This window comes from Prionailurus bengalensis, chromosome D3 (genome assembly GCF_016509475.1).
Source record: "Prionailurus bengalensis isolate Pbe53 chromosome D3, Fcat_Pben_1.1_paternal_pri, whole genome shotgun sequence".
Taxonomy (NCBI): domain Eukaryota; kingdom Metazoa; phylum Chordata; class Mammalia; order Carnivora; family Felidae; genus Prionailurus; species Prionailurus bengalensis.
Window position 1 is genome coordinate 17902374 of NC_057356.1, and position 16793 is coordinate 17919166.

General features: G+C 50.0%; 1 protein-coding gene across 3 annotated transcripts in view; it reads right to left on the reverse strand.

Annotated features, from left to right (window-relative positions):
* SSH1 (slingshot protein phosphatase 1) overlaps positions 1-5701 on the reverse strand; it is a 64144-nt gene extending 58443 nt beyond the window's left edge. The window contains exons 1-2 of one of the 3 annotated variants that reach the window (XM_043557817.1): positions 5500-5701; positions 519-559 (exon numbers count right to left, since the gene is read on the reverse strand). In XM_043557817.1, coding sequence (XP_043413752.1) covers positions 519-559; positions 5500-5568 — 110 coding nt within the window. In that variant the 5' untranslated portion in view covers positions 5569-5701. The remainder of the gene's footprint in view (positions 1-518; positions 560-5499) is intronic. The other 2 variants (XM_043557818.1, XM_043557819.1) reach the window with 2 other exon arrangements.
* Between the last annotated feature and the right edge of the window lie 11092 nt (positions 5702-16793).

A 16793-nucleotide genomic window follows, 5' to 3' on the forward strand; every position in this document is an offset into this window, starting at 1 on the left:
CAGGGGATACAGCAGCTGGGGACCACAGCTTGGGGAAGTCTTTAAAAAGAGTGTACTGAAAGATTTCTCACAAGCACAAAAAAAACCCACCTTGAATTAAACTCAGGGGGTAGGATGCCTGTTTCAAATCAGCAATGTGCTTACCTCAGAAGAACACCTTATCAAAAGCAGGATGGAAAAGTGAGAACATTACCATGACTAGTTTTTTCAAAGGCAGAGGTAAAATCTAGAAGGAAGTTATCTAGAGACGTGCATAACGGTAAAGCAGGAAGGGTAGTGGGATTCTGGCCACGATTTTCCTTCTTTTCTAAACGACGACGTTAGTAAAGCTGTTTAGAGTTAAACATCTGTACAAAAGTTCAAGCGCTACCTTTGCAACGTGCTTTGGGCATCATTTTTAAAGCTCTACTGAAAAAAGCTGGTGTGTTCTATTTCAAGGGTTCTCTCTTTTGGCAAGGGACGAGAGTATTCAGCCTGCTTGGAAGAAAGACTTAGGAATGAAAATTAAGTCTGCTTACCTGAGGTTTACCTTTCGATCTTCATCGCTGCCAGCCTCCAGCTACAGAGAAAGAAAGAGAACGTCACATCACAGACACCACTGGGCAATGAGCCGCGGACACGAGTCTCACATTTTCTGCTCTGATGTCTGAAAAAGATACAGGTGTCCAGGACACCTGGCTCTTTCTACACGGTCGCACCCTTTCCTTGGCAACCCTGCTCCGCTGTCCCTCTGAGTAACTTCCATGGAGGAATTTTCAGGCCTCCCAATGGTTACCCACATTCCTAACACCCCGTCGTGCATTGATTCCTGTTGACTGGACTATTCCTACCTGGTGTCGTTCAACACACTCTTCTCAACTTTCCAAGCCTGTTTTGGATCTCACCCTGCTTTTTGAGGGGAGGGGGGGCTATGTTTTAAGAGCATCTATTTCCTCCTTCAACCCAGGCCATGGCTGAGTGATCAACACCATTTTAAGCCCCAACACATGGGTTAAAAAAAAAAATGGGGCGCCTGGGTGGCGCAGTCGGTTAAGCGTCCGACTTCAGCCAGGTCACGATCTCGCGGTCCGTGAGTTCGAGCCCCGCGTCGGGCTCTGGGCTGATGGCTCGGAGCCTGGAGCCTGCTTCCGATTCTGTGTCTCCCTCTCTCTCTGCCCCTCCCCCATTCATGCTCTGTCTCTCTCTGTCCCCAAAATAAATAAAAAACGTTGAAAAAAAAAAATTAAAAAAAAAAAAAAAAAAGGAAAAACCATTCCAGGCAAGTCTTTCACGACGGAAGGTGGCCAGGAGCAGCCTGTCTGTCTGTGGGTCTCAAAAGCTCTTGGTGGTTCTCAAAAAGGCTTCAATGTTGAATATAAAACTTTCTAGGCTATCGGTTTATTTATATAAACAAGAGAAATGGACATTTGATATTTTCTAAACGTTTAAAGGCCAGGGGGGTTAGAATCTGAAAGCAATTAGGACTTACGCCCCGCCCCGATTGACATTTTCCCCCTTCTTGCCTTCAAGGAGAAAACTGAAACAAGAAAACAACCGCCCCCGCCCCCCCCCCAACAACTCTGCACCCCCGGAACCCGCTGACTAGGAACGAGAAACCTGGCAAGCAGTGATGCCCCGGGAGAGATGCAAGGCTGAACGAGGACAGAGACCAGGCAGAAGACAGCAGCGATGGGAAAAGAGTACGGAGCTCACGAGAGGAAGGGGGCCTGAGTGGCAAGGGACACAGAGCAGAGGTGGTGGTTCCAACAAAGGAGGAGAAAGACACCAGAGTCCCGGAGTCCCTAAACTGTATTAAGATCCTGTATGTCCGAAGCGGACACCCGTGGCCAGTTCTCACGCTCCCTACGCCACAGACAAGTGGAAAACTCAGGCAAGCCTTCACTGACCACAGGGCCAGGAGCTTCCGCCCCAGAGCCAAGCGTAAACAACTCACACGCCACCACCACAAACTTAGAAGAGGATGTTGGGTCTAACCCGGTGGTCCTCAACCGGGGACAAATTTTTCTCAGTAGGGGACACTGGGCAATATCTGGAGCCTTTTTTGACAGGATGCTGCTGGCATCTAGTGGGCGGAGGACCGGGTGACGCGAAACGTGCCACGATGCACAAGACATCGAATTTTCTGGCCCCAACGTCAGCAGTGCCAAGGTTGAGAAACCCTGATCCGACGTCCCCAGCCCCCCCAAAGAAAAAGAGACTGGAGATCTGCCCATAAATATTAGTCACCTTGAACGCTGGTCAAAAATAACAATGTTACAACCCATTCTTGAAAGTTATTGATTTATCCGCTGTTGTGGCTTTTGCTTGTTCTCACAGAGGAACGAGATAAGACTGACAGTAAAAATGACATAAATGAGATAACTGAAGATGGGGGGAGGGAGGGAAATTAAGAGAGGAGAACTGCTTTGCCGGTCAGGCTGAGTTCCCCGTTCCCACGCCGAATGGGCTGCGTCAGGAAACGGCCGCTCGGGGAGTCTCTGACTCAGAGGAGGAGTTGCATTTTGAGCAGTAAGGAAGTGATTTAGGGGTACAGACCTCAAAGCCCCTTCATTCTCGGTCGTTCTCTGGGATTCCCAGGAGTGACATGGAGGCGAGGTAAGGTCAGTTATTCCAAAGAAAGCTGTAGGATGTGCCCAGAACACACGTTAAGAGGGAAGCCAGCCCTTTTGCAGGAGCTGAGGCCGAAGGAACGTCAGAGCAGGGGCCCAGCCGGCCTGGACCCGCGTCTCCTGACTCCACGCACACGTGCCTACTCTCTCCATATCGTCTCTTGCTTCTTCGCGCCTCACTCCATCTGGAAGAAAGCCTCGCCTTCCAGGGAACATCCCAACCTCGGCTAGTTCACTGGGCAATTAATGCTGCTGCTCTACTAACGGTAAATAAAAGGCGGTTGAGTTTCAGTCTCACGTTTACCGGGTCATTGGCGCTTGGTAAAAATAACGCTCTTGGGGGCGCCTGGGTGGCGCAGTCGGTTAAGCGTCCGACTTCAGCCAGGTCACGATCTCGCGGTCCGGGAGTTCGAGCCCCGCGTCGGGCTCTGGGCTGATGGCTCGGAGCCTGGAGCCTGTTTCCGATTCTGTGTCTCCCTCTCTCTCTGCCCCTCCCCCGTTCATGCTCTGTCTCTGTCCCCCAAAAAATAAATAAACGTTGAAAAAAAAATTTAAAAAAAAAATAACGCTCTGTAGAACAGTTTTAAATGTGTCTCGTGGAGAGGGCCCCAATGTCCCACAACACGTGATTCACCCATGCAGTGGAATATTATTTGGCAATAAAAAGGAGTGTAGTATTGACCCATGCTGCAACATGGTTGAACCTTGCGGACGTTACGCTAAGTGACAAGAGTCCAGACACAAAAGGTCACCTTATTGTAGGATTCTACTCATACAAAATGTCCAGAACGGGGGAATCTATGGGGACAACACAAATAATCAGTGGAAACCTAGAATCTGGGGAGAGCAGGGTAAGGGCGGGGAGAGGGGGCCACAGGTGATGGCTACAGGGGGGAGGGTTCTTTTTGGGAGTGATGAAAATTTCTGGCCCTTACACAGTGGTGATGGTCGTGCAACCCTGTCAATATACTAAAAGGCGCTAAAATGGTCTGAAATTGTACAGTCTGAAATGGTGAATGGATGATATGTGAATTGTATCTCAGCTAAAAGGTAATAATATAAAATTTAAAAACCGTGTCTCAGGGGCACCTGGGTGGCTCAGTCAGTCAAGTGTCCGAGTCTCGACTGAGGCTCACGTCATGATCTCAAGATTCACGAGTCTCAGCCCCGTGCTGGGCTCTGTGCTAACAGCGCGGAGCCTGCTTGGGATTCTCCTTCTCCCTCTCTCTCTCAAAATAAGTAAGTAAACTTAAAAAAAAATTTTTTTTAAAACAAACAAAAAACCGTGTCTCAGACAGGAAGAGGTCAGGAATCGAAACCAAGACTGAGGCTGAGAGGCCTTCTGCGTAATCCCTTACTGAAGCCGAACCCTTGCCTCACCTCATAGTTTTGAGAACATGAGATTAAGTGCTTCGAGGTACTCTGGGAACTGCAAGACGGCATGAATCGGAATGATGGAGGAGAACAGATGTCTGTGTGGGGAGGAGAGAAGTTACTGCTGCCTGAATTCTCAGTGGCAGGCAATTGGCCACCCGTGTTCTTTTCCCTGCGATCGACTTGCAGAATCCTGTCTGCAGACAAGGGAACTCATTAACGGCCTCTCCTGGAGAAGAGGGGGCTATGCATAGGGGTTCGGTCTTGCCCCCTCTCTGAAAATGTTCCCACTGTTCCTGGTGAAACAGGCTGAAGAGCTACCCCCAAACTGGTTCCTCGTCTCTCCTGGTCTCTCGCAAACACACACAAACCTTTCCGTGTTATCAATTTCCTCTACAGAGAAGGGGCTGGAATCGCTCAGCTGCTGGGGAGGCCACTTCCTGGGCCTGCAGGGCTCCTCCAGACTTCTCTCCCTTCTCTAAACAGTCCCCAAACTCCTCCTCCAGCTGCTCTATCTTTAGGCCAACACTCGGCCTGTGCCACGGATAGGAGTGTAGACCAGAGGCCACAGTTCTCGGAGAGAAAGTGGGACAGTAGGGGACAAGAGGGTCAGCCCTGCAGCTGCCGGAGGCCCCAGACTCAGAGGACCCATTCCCCAATCTACTCCAGGACAAGAAGGAGCCGGCCAACACAGGCCTGGTGGCACAGGGACACACACAACCCCGCAGGGTGCCTCGATGCACTCTCAGCCCCCAGAATGCACCGTGCAACTACAGGAACCCCGGAATCGGCCCCAGCCACACAGCCAGATACACACAAACATGCAGTCCCGAAGGACATTTCAAAAAGGAAAAAATCCAGACTCAGCCACACACAAAGACAAGACACCCAGTCACACAAGCGCCCTGAGCTCATTCGGTCACTGACACACAGTGACACGGGCCCCAGAGAGACAGACCTCCAGGGGCGTGCAGTCGGGAAACAATCTCAAACATTCCCAGGGGCACCTCCCCCCACCCTCCCCGGGGGGCCTCTGTCACAGCATCAGGCGGGTGCAGTTTCCCAGCAGACCGGCCACCGTCACACACAGTCTCCCATACACAGCCAGGATCGCAGGGTAGGGGCCTAGAACAGCCACAGGGCCACGAATCTCAGAACCAGCATCTCCCAAAGTCGCCAACTAGGAGTCCCGGTCGCACACCCAGTCTGCCACACTGTCACCCCCAGACGGGGATCAGTCACACACACACACAGTCTCACGCAGGGCCACCCCCAGACAGAGGTCACACCCGCACCTACAGTCTCCCTGAAAGTCACCCCCAAACAGAGGTCACGGCTCCACACACAGACGGGGTGACACTCTCGGTCTCCCGCACTGTAACCCGAGGCCGGCTGCCCAGACACGGTCGCACCGCGGGGTCTCCGCAGGGCCCGGGTGCCCTCCGCCCCGCACTCGCGGCCCAGGCCTGGAGCAGCGGCTGCTCGGCCGGGCCGGGGCCGCGGGCCCGGGGCTCACCTCGCTGTTGCTGGCCGAGGAGGAGGCGGCGCTGGGCGTGGGCGAGCGCTGCAGGGTCACCAGGGCCATGGCTGCGGCGCGGCGCACGGGCGCCGCCGAGGCCTCCGGCTAGAGCCGCCGCTGCCGCCGCCGCCCGGGCCGGGCCCGGGGCGCTAGAGCAGCCGCGCGCGGGCGGCCGGGCCGAGCCGGGCCGGGCCGCCCCTCCCCCTCGGCGTCCACCGCCCCCGCCACCCGCCTCCCGCCTCCCGCGTCGGCGCGCGCCGGGCCCGGAGCGCTGCGGCGGGGAGGGGGGGGGGGGAGGCGGGGCGCGGGGCGGCGCGCGTGCGCGTGCGCGGCACGGGAGCCCGGAGCGGCCGCTGGAGGCCCCGGCAGCCTCCCCCGCGCGCCCGGCCCTCGGGTCTGGGGACCAGGGCCGCGCGCTTCCGCGGGCACGTCCGCCCCAGGGGGCTCGCCCGTTGAGCAGGCGGGAAAGCGAGGCCCGGCGACTGCGCAGGAGGGGAAGCGCAGGGACCGGGAGATAAAAACCCTCGGCAGTCTGCAGAAATTCATTCGTTCCTTCATTCATTCGTTTGTGAAATATTGGGCACCTGCTAAGTGTCAGGCATGGAATATTCAACAGTGCGCAAGTCAGATCGGGCCTGTCCTCAGGTCTTTTACAGGAGTGAATCGAATGACTAGGCACATTTATAAATTATTTTGCTAATGTTTTTATATGAATTCTTTCTGTGTCCATAAACCCAGCCAACTCCTTGGGAAGTCAGGGAAGGCTTCTCTGAGAAAGGGACATTTGCTCTGAGGCCTGACAGGAGAGCAGGATTAACGGGGGAAGGGCGGGGGAGACAGCCTGGAGGTTGGGGGGTTGGTGGCAGCATGAACAAAGGCCTGGAAACGGGAAGGTTATTTGTCCGTCAGAGGCCAGGGCCTACGGAGGGAAGCAAGAAGAGTGGCACATAGGGATGGGCTCCAGAAAGCTCTTGGCTGCTGGGTAGGGAATGGTCTGTGTGGCGGAAGGTTTGAGGGAGACCAGGGAAGGGGCTGCTGCCGTCCTCCTGGGAAGATGTGACCAGTATGGAGATGTAGGAGAGATGGAGTACGTGGCAATCAGTACTGGCTTGACTCAATGATAGGGAAGCTTCTCTTTCATTTCCAAAAAGACCTTCTTCACTTCTGTCTCTGGCGTGCACACTGCACAAGCACCCCCACATGGCCTGGTCCAATCCTGCATTTCAGCAAAGGGCTCTGCCCCCCCCCCCCCCCCCCCCCCCCCCGCCAGAAACCCACGCAGCCTCCTAGATCCCTCCCCCAAATCCAGGGGCTGGGACCTCCTGCATATTCCTGGGATCTGACTCTTCAGCACCATTCATTTTATTTATTTACAAAATTTTTTGTTTTAATGTTTGTTTATCTTTGAGAGAGGGGGAGAGACTGAGTGTAAATGGGGGAGGGGCAGAGAGAGAGAGGGAGACACAGAAGCGGGCTCCAAGCTGTCAGCACAGAGCGGGGCTGGGGGCTGGAACTCACAAACCGGGAGATCATGACCTGAGCGATGTCCGACTAACCGACTGAGCCACCCAGACACCCTTCAGCACCATTCATTTTAAAGGTGGTTCTCAGTGGGGGCATTGTAACCCCTATGGAGCATTTTTTTTTTTTTAATTGTAGGCGTATTTTTTGTTGTCTTGGTTATGGGTACTAGAGAGCCACTGGCATTTAGAGGGCAGGAGCCAGGAGTGGTAGATCTCCTGCAAGGCACTGGAGACTTTCCCAAAGAATTGTTCCATTCCCACAAACACCTGTGTAGGTGAGAAACCCATTCAAAATTCTCTGAAGCCAGGACTTAACTCCATTTTATATATCAATGCCGAGGCTCTGTCACGAATTTTCAGAAATGCAACTGTGTTTAACTAGACGGGAAAATATACTTTGAGAGCTTTGTGGGGAGTTGTTGACCATTTGGGAAGAGTTTATGAATGGCAACGCCACTCCTAATATTAAGAGTAGTTGACCAAACAGATTTGCGTTTGTACCTGTGATCTTGGTCCACAGTCATAATTAGTTAGCACTTATTTTAAATTATCAAATACAGGGGCTCCTGGGTGGCTCAGTCAGTTAAGCATCCCACCTCAGCTCAGGTCACGATCTTGCAGTTCATGGGTTTGAGTCTCTGCGTCGGGCTCTGTGCTGACAGCTCAGCACCTGGAGCCTGCTTAGGATTCTGTGTCTCCCCCTCTCTCAAAAGATTCTGTGTCTCCGCTCATGCTCTGTCTCTCTCACTCTCAAAAATAAATAAATATCCAAATATAAGACAAAATTGGGGACAAAATTTCAGTTGAATGATGAATATCTTACTCTCAAATCCAAACCCGTTCATTAAAAACAGACACAAACTTCTGAGACTTTCCTTTGCCCTCCAGAGAGCTGTGCCCAAGTATTCACACACTGAAATGCATGTTTTGTTATGATTTATTTTTCTTTTACGTCTACATTACATCAGTGCATCACGGATTTGGGGTTTTTAGACTACATGTGTACGTGGGGTTTATAATCTATAAATTTTGTTCCCAGTTAGTAATCATTACAAACTATTTGTGAAATGGGTGTGGGGCTTTAGGGCCGAGAGCCTTAGGCCAGTGGTTCTCAAAATCAAGTGTTTGAAAATCCCCTGGAGAAAACAGACATCTAGGCCCCACCCTCTAGAGTTTCTGATTCACTGATTTCATAGGAAGCTGGAAATTTTTACACGTTTAATAATTCCGTGACGATGCTAAAGGTCCTGGTCTGGGGATTACAGTTTGAGAACCACTACCTACACAAATGCCAGGTCACCCCTCCTCTCTTGCCTCTATTTTCTTCCTCTGCAATCAAGAAATCCTAACCTGGGTGCCTGGATGGCTCAGTCGATTAAGCGTCTGACTTCAGCTCAGGCCATGATCTCAGCGTTCGTGAGTTTGAGCCCTGCGTCCAGACTCTCTGATGTTAGCTTGGAGCTCAGAGCCCACTTCAGATCCGCACCCCCCCCCCCCGACCCTCCTCCCTCTCAAATAAACTTGAAAGAAAGAAAGAAAGAAAGAAAGAAAGAAAGAAAGAAAGAAAGAAATCCATACCAAGCTCTGATCTTGTGGTCTGGATGGCACTAAACCCACCTCCCCCCTTTCCGGAGACCATCTCTACCCTTTCTCACTTCCTCCTCAAGAGAGGCCCTCTTCCCTCCCACAACTAATTCTTGCCTGATACCCCCTCCAAAAAGCCCCCGGGCCTGGTCCTTTCCAGGATCCCGTCACCTCCATTCTGTCCCCAGAGACACAGCAAGTGTCACTGGACTTTGTCGTAAGTATCTCTGTCTTGTCACATGGTCCCTAAGAAAAATCTCAGGGGCAGGTCTGGGACTAAGGTGAAGGCCCAAAACTTCAGGGGCCTCCAAAACAAACCAACAGTCACCTCAGTAAGTAACCAGAGAAATATTTTCATGCAACATTTTAGGGAATCAAACTTAATGCCTAAATCCATGATGAACAAAATGTTAACATTTTTTACCGTATCGCTGATTTTTCCTTTTGTCTCCAGATTCCAAGGCACAGATCCATCCTGCTTTGATTCTGCTTGATTTCAAATCCTGGTTATTTTAAACTCTTGTGCAAATGGCTGGGCCCCTGACTCCGCTGGGGCCCATCAGGGGGGTGGGAAGGGGATAGGAGAAGTGAAAGTCCCCCTCCCCCACTTGGAGTCAGTCTGTAGGTTTCAAGGGACCCCAGGAGTGGAAGAGAGGACTCAGCTAGAGGACGCAGCTCCAAAGTTTTCTTCTATCCAGTAAAGCCCTTTCCGTTCGTTATCATCCTAATTTTTTTTCATCAAAATTTATTTAATCGTCTTTGATCTGGTCATTGTATTCCCAGCTTACTTTTTCAACTATCAAAAAACAACAGGGAGGGGCGCATGGGTGGCTCAGTCAGTTAAGCGTGGGACTTCAGCTTCGGCTCAGGTCATGATCTCATGGCTCGCGAGTTCAAAGCCCTATGTCCAGCTCTGTGTTGACAGCTCGGAGCCTGGAGCCTGCTTCAGATTCTGTGTCTCCCTCTCTGCCCCTCTCCCACTCGTTAATAAATAAACATTAAATAAATCAATAAATCAATAAATACAACAGGGGGCACCTGGGTGGCTCAGTCGACCTCAGCTCAGGTCTTAATCTCATGGTTGGTCAGGGTCATGAATTCAAGCCTTGTGTTGGGCTCCACCCTGGGCTTCTGAAGCCTACTTAAAGAAAAAAGAAAAAAAGAAAAAAAAAACAAACCACAACAGGTTATGGAGTAATTTGCAGTCTGCCAGGTGTTATGCAAAATGCTTTGTGAGTGTGCTGGAGACAAGGTTATTAATATGGGAATGCCCCCACTCAGGCTGCAGGCTCACCTCCTCCAGGAAGCCTTCCCTGACCCAGGGCTGAATTAGGTGCCCCTTCTCTGTGCTCCTATGGCCCCAGTGTTCCTTCCTGGGTTGGGCTGCTTTCTTTGTTTCTTGTCACCACTGTTGTGATCCTTATTTCATGGATGAGGAAATTCACTCGCAAAGTTGTAAAGTCACACGCCCAAGGTCACATAGCTAGGGAGTGGTGAGGCTGGTATACAAGACCAGGTTTTCTGCTTTAGAATTCAGGCAAAAGACAGAGGTTCTTCAGAACTCTATGGAGAGTTCCCTTTTTAGAGCAACCAATTTGCAATTTCTCCGTAACTCTTCGAAAATGAAACTGAGAGGTAATAAAGCTTTGGTAGGCTGCATCATGGCTCTCCAAGGATGTCTGTATCCCAATCCCTGGAACTTGGGAGCATGTCACCTGACATGGTAAGAGGGATTTTGCAGGTGTGATTAAGGCTGTTGAGATGGGGAGAGTATCCTGCTTTATCCAGGTGGACCTGTATAATCCCAGGGGTCTTTATAAGAGGGAGGTGGCAGGATCAGAGCAAGCAGAAAGATACGTAACAAAGAAAGCAGGAGGTTGGAGTGATGTAAGCAGGATCATGAGCCAAGGAGCACCGGGGGCCTCTAGAAGCAGAAAAAGGCAAGCGAATGGATTCTCCACTCAGAGTCTCGGAAAGAACTCAGCCCTACTCGGTTTTAGACTTCCGGCCTCTAGAACTACAAGAGAAAAAATTCCTGATGTTTTAAGCCACTATGTTTCTGGTAATTGGTGATAGCAGCCATAGAAAATGAATGTAAAAACCAACCTGCACACATAGTGTAAGAAAAAAAAAATCATCACAGTGTCATAATCCAATATATTCCAGACACTTCTGGGACATTGTATCACATTCTCCTTCACTCAGTTCATTCAACAAACATTTCTGGAGTGTCCACGCTCTCCATAGGAATTTGGGGTCCACGAGTGAAGGAAACAGTCACTGCCTTTGGATGGCATCCAGTGGGGGACGTAGTCAAACGACATATAAGCAAATATATTTACTATAATACGTGCGCAATCCCTTGTGCTTCAATAAATTGGTATTGTCAGAGTCCTTCGAATAAGATCAGATTAGCGTCAGAGAAATGAAATAGGTTTGGAAGACCAAGGGGAGAAGGGTGATGGGGAGGGCTGTTTCGGCAAGTGGTCAGGGAAACCTCTGGACAAGGTGACCTTTGGGCAGAAGAAACACGCGCAACCCCATCGGAGAGCTATAGACCTGCTGGGATGCGCCTGGTTCAACCGGGCGTCCCGACTTAGAAGCTGTGGAGCTCCAGATCAGACACTTCCTTCTTCTGAGGCTCACCTGCCTCCTCTGTAAGACAGACAGGAGAACGAGAGCACTTATTTGATGGGTCATTTGTGAGGATTGAACACAACCACGCCCATCAAAGGGATGGTAAGCTGTCCTTGCTGTCCAAGCTGTCCAACACATTCGTGTTACTTAGTGTAACGGGTTGACCTGTGTCCCCCTAAAAGATGTTGAAGTCTTGATTCCCAGGCCCTGTGTATGTGACCTTGTTTGGAAATAGGGTCTGGGCAGAGAATCAAATTAAGATGAGATCATGAGGGTGGGCCTTCGTCTGACTTGGCTGTGTCTTATGAAAAGGGGAAATTTGGACACGGAGGCAGACGTGCAGGGAAATTGCCGTGTGAAGACTGCAGTCTTGCCACAAGCCAAGGAACACCCAAGGTCACCAGCCAAGCCCCCAGAAACTGGGGGAGAAGCATGGAACAGATTCCCATGGCCCTCAGAAGGGCCAACAGCCTCATTTCAAACTCCTGGCATCCAGAACCACAAGGCAATTGCATTTCTGTTGTTGAAACCACGCAGTTTTGAAAGCAGCTCTAGGAAACGAATACACCTGATACGATCGTTGCCTTGGATGCAGAAACTGAGGCTCAGAGCGGAGCTAGCATTTGAACCCAAGCCAACCAGACCCCAAGGCCCAGGTGCAGGTTGCCAGCCTTTCTAGCCCAAGAGGCAACAGTTTGGATGAGCCCCCGTGTGCGGGGGGGGGGGGGGGGGGGATGGTGTTCAGAGGACTGAAAACCTGAGTCATCAGGCATGGTGTCCCGGGAGGGAGCGTTGGTATGCAGGACTCCTGCCGAGGCATCTCTCTGGGCCGGTTGATGGGCACGGGCAGCCAGGCAGCCTCAGAGCTCTGTGTTCCTTCCTGTATGTTGGCCAAAGTCTCCATTTCTCTGCCCACTCCCTGCTTTAACCTGGTTTCGTGGGTTTCCCCTGCTAGGAGAGGGGCTCTGCCTGCCTCCAGGCATCCCCTCACCTCTCTGGTGGGTTGACTCACAGGATTTGGGCTAGCCTGACCCTGCCTGTAACTCGCCCCAGGTCCGCAAGTGATACAGTGACCCTTGCTGGGCCTTGGAATCTCAGCTTGTGAGATGGCGCGGTAAAATGTTCCAAGAGAGGGGATTTGTTGCGTAAATGCGGCTATATGCATGTGATGGTCCTCCTAGGTGGTCCTTTGGATCCCCATCTCCTGGTACTTCCTGCCTTTCTGGACCATTCCCCACAATGCATAGGGCTGACCTGTGTAACTACTATATAATCACAGATGTGACAGTGTGTGACCTCTGAGGTGAGGTCATACAAGACGCTGTGGCTTCCATTTTGCTCTCTCTTGGACAGCTCCCTCTCAGGGAGCCCCGTTGCCATGTCATGACGACATACTCCCGCAGCCCCTGTGGAGAGAGGTCCCCATGGCGAGGAACGGAGGCCTCCTACCAACAGCCAGCACCAACTTACCAGCCATGTGAGCGAACCACCTTGAAAGTGGATCGGTCCTCTGGCCCCATTGAAGCCCCCAGTGAGACTAGAGTCATGGCCAACATCCTGACTGGATCTTAAGAAAGACGCAGCCATGGGGCACCTGGGTGACTCAATGGATTAAGCGTCCGACTTCAGCTCAGGTCATGATCTCGCAGTTCGTGGGTTTGAGCCCCGCGTTGGTCTCTGTGCTGACAGCTCAGAACCGGGAGCCTGCTTCAGATTCTGTCTCCCTCTCTTTCTGCTGCCCCCCCACCCATGCTCGCTAGCTCTCTCTCTCTCTCTCTCTCTCTCTCTCAAAAATAAACATTAAAAAAAAAAAAGATTTTCTTTTTGCTAGATTTTGAGGTAGTTTGTTATACGGTAACAGAAAAGGAATACAGCAGCCATATAAAAATGTTATAAAACAACGCACTGTTGTATTTTATGAAAGATTTTCAGAAAATAGTAAGCATTGGGGGGAAGCAGGTCACAAATTAGGATATGACAAGATCCGAGATTTGGAAGAAAAGTATGAGGAGTTAGAAAACTACCAAAGAACAAAAAAGAAGACACATATGGAGAGATGAAAAAGCTTTTTTTTTTTTAATATTTTATTTTTGGGGCACCAGCATGGCTCAGTCAGTTAAGCACCTGACTCTTGATCTCGGCTCTGGTCATGATCTCAGTCGTGGGGTCGAGACAGCATCAGGCTCCATGTTGACAGCGTGGAGCCTGCTTGGGATTCTCTCTTTCTCTATCTGCCCCTTCCTCTCTCTCTCTCTCTCTCTCTCTCTGCCCACCCCCCCCCCAAATAACTCGAAAAAAATATTTTATTTTTAAGTCATCTTTCTTTACACCTGACATGGGGCTTAACCTCACAACCCCAAGACCAAGAGCCACATGCTCTACCAACTGAGCCAGCCAGGTGCCCTAGAAATGCTTTGTTTTTGTTGGAAACACTCATTATAGTAAGATTATCGATATTTCTAGACTAAAATAAATGCAATTCCAGTGAAAATCCCAACCTAATTTTTTGGAGTGTAGGGGATCCTGATAAGAGATACAAGTTATTGGGCACATAGTATGCATTGCATCCTGTGACAATCACTGTTTCATTTTAATTCCACAGCAGGAGAAATCCCTGGCTATTTAGTTTTTCCACTGGTAAGGAACTGTTATCAGCCCCCTCCCCTATTTTACATGAGGCATTCAGGGGGAGCTTGTCTGAGATCCTGAGGACCATGAGGGGTGGAGCTGGGTGAAGCCCGGCATGTTTGATACTAAAATAATGCTCTTAGATGTCCTGCCATGTGGCCTCCTGATTGTTCTCTGGTTTCCTTTTTTCCTTCTTTTGAATAATTTTGTAGTTGGCATTGACAACGATGATTTTTTTTTAAAGTAAGCTCTAGACCCAACGTGGGGCTTTGAACTCATAACCCCCGAGATCAAGAGTCACATGCTCTTCTGACCGAACCAGCCAGGTGCCCCCATACCCTGCTTCTATTCTCTGAAATTGATTCCAAGTGAATCAAATATTCAAATGTAAAAAAAAAAAAAAAAACAACCCTCACAAGTTCTTAAAAGTCTGTGCGAGTAATTTATAAAAAGGGGCAGGAAGGGGAGGGGAGGAAAGGCTTCTAAATATGATACTAATGGCAGAAACCATGAAGGAAAAAAAAGATGAATAGATTTGACTACAAAAAAGTTTTAAAATCTTTTCATGGCGGACACAGTGGGGAAAACATTGCAACAGAAGGAGGAAACCCATAAACATAAAAGCAATTCTTCCAAATCAAAAAGAAAAATAGCCAACTCACTTCAAGGGAAAAATGAGCTAAATACATACATACATCATGCGGCGTCTGGGTGACTCAGTCAGTCAGGCGTCCGACTTGGTTTCAGCTCAGGTCATGATCTTGCAGTTCGTGAGGTCGAGCCCTGTGTCAGGCTCTGCACTGGCAGTGCGGAGCCTGCCTGGGATTCTCTCTCTCTCCTTCTCTCTCTGCCCCTCCCCTGCTCGAGCTCTTTCTCTCTCTCTCAAAATATATAAATAAACATTAAAGAATTTTTAAAAATACCTACATCATACATACATACATACAGAGACACCTTATAAAGAAATCCCAAAGAGCCCATCACCATATGACCATATGCAATGTCATCAGCAGGGCTGGAACGAGGTGGATGGGGGCTGTGCAAAATTTAAGGAGGCTTTCACTCTCAAGATGGTTCAAGTACAAGGTGGGCAGCTCCTTTGAATTTATCAATCGATACAGCTCTTCTGGAGGACCGTCTGGCAAAAACGGATGAACGTTTTAAATGTGCAAACTCTTTGGCACAAAGATTCCATTTTTAGGAATCGAGTCTGAGGAAATAATTAGACGAGTGTGCCAAGGAACACATTCGGGATATTTGTTGGTAACATAAAAAAAAAAAAAATTCTAGGGACACCCCCCCCCCCCGAGGGACTAACTGGAAAAATTGTTATATCCACAGACAGTAGTACCCTGTGTGAAACGGAGGCTGCTGTCCTATAATTGTATGGAGAGAGATTCAGGACCTACAGAACAGGAGACACAGCGCGTATAACACAGTCCCATTTTGTCTCTGGGATATTCACCCAATATTAACAGCCCCTATTTCCTGGCGGTACGATTGGCTGCAGGTGATGAGTACTTTCATTTTTCTACCTCCTGTGTCGTATACATTTACAGGGGTTATGATTACCTTAACACTTAGAAAAGTTATAATAAAACTGGTTTTATCTGAAGGAGAGTAGGCGCGCATTGACTCGTTATTCTGTAACTTTACTGGCCGCACCCAGGATTCTGCCTCCTGCAGGGAATTCTTCTGGTGAATGATCCTTTGGCCCTGACCAAGTGAATTTCAGAGCTCCAAGGAGCCATGCTGTTTATCAACCAGCCACGGGAACAGAAGGATCTTTGACTCCTACAACTCCACCCAAATATACAGAAATTGCTTCCAAAGGTCCTTCAGGGCTTTTGGGGGGCCTTCTCTCATTATGATCAGCAAACTTTGTGTATTCAGAATAGTTTCTTAACGGGGCACCTGGGTGGCTCAGGCGGTTGAGTGTCCAACTTTGGCTCAGGTCATGATCTTACGGTTCACAAGTTCGAGCCCCCCACTGGGTTCTGTGCTGGCAGCATGGAGCCTGCTTGGGATTCTCTCTCTCCCTCTCTCTCTCTGCCCCTCCTCCACCTCAAAAATAAAATAAACATTAAAAAATAAATAAATATTCCCATGAACTTGGGGCACAAGGTCATGTGATATCAAAGTGAAGCATGAAGATGATTTAAAAAATTCAAAAGAAGTTAAAGTATATAAAGGGCGGAGTTCACCCCATCCTTTTAAAAATTATTACTAAAAAAAAAAAAACCCACGCACTAAATATATGCATTTTCTTATTTTATCCAAACTTTAAAAAAAATGTTTATTTATTTTTGAGCGGGATGGGGAGTGCAAAGAGAGAGGGAGACAGAGAATCAGAAACAGGCTTCATGCTGACAGCAGTGAGCCCGATGCGGGGCTCGAACTCACAAACTGTGAGATCATGACCTGAGCCCAAGCCCCACGCTCAACGACTGAGTCATCCAGGCGCCCCCTATCCAAACTGTTGCATTTGATGCAAGATAGGGAAGGGGAGGTTGGATCTTCAAAGCTGACCCAAAGGATGCCTTACTCAGGGGTGGCTAGTCCCTCTCTCAGGGCCTCAGTTTCCCCATCCACATAGTGAGGCGCCTGATGATTTTTTGGCTCCAGTAACCCAGCTCCAGGTCTAGCCCCGGCAGAGGAGGGACCTGGAGTCCTGCCGCCCGTGTCTCTGGGATACGGGAACAAAGAGCCACCCAAACAGGCGTTGCCTTGAGTCTCTCCTTGGCCTCATGCACCCAGCATTCCAGAATGGCATTAGGCTGGCCGGCTGGCCGCTGGAGCCCCTGTCCTGTATCTCTGGCCTCCCCGCAGGGCTCCCAGGCTGACCAGGCCCACAGCGGCTCAGGGAACAACCTTCCCCTCCCCCAGGGTGGCAGCAGGAAGAGGGAAGAAAGAGGATCG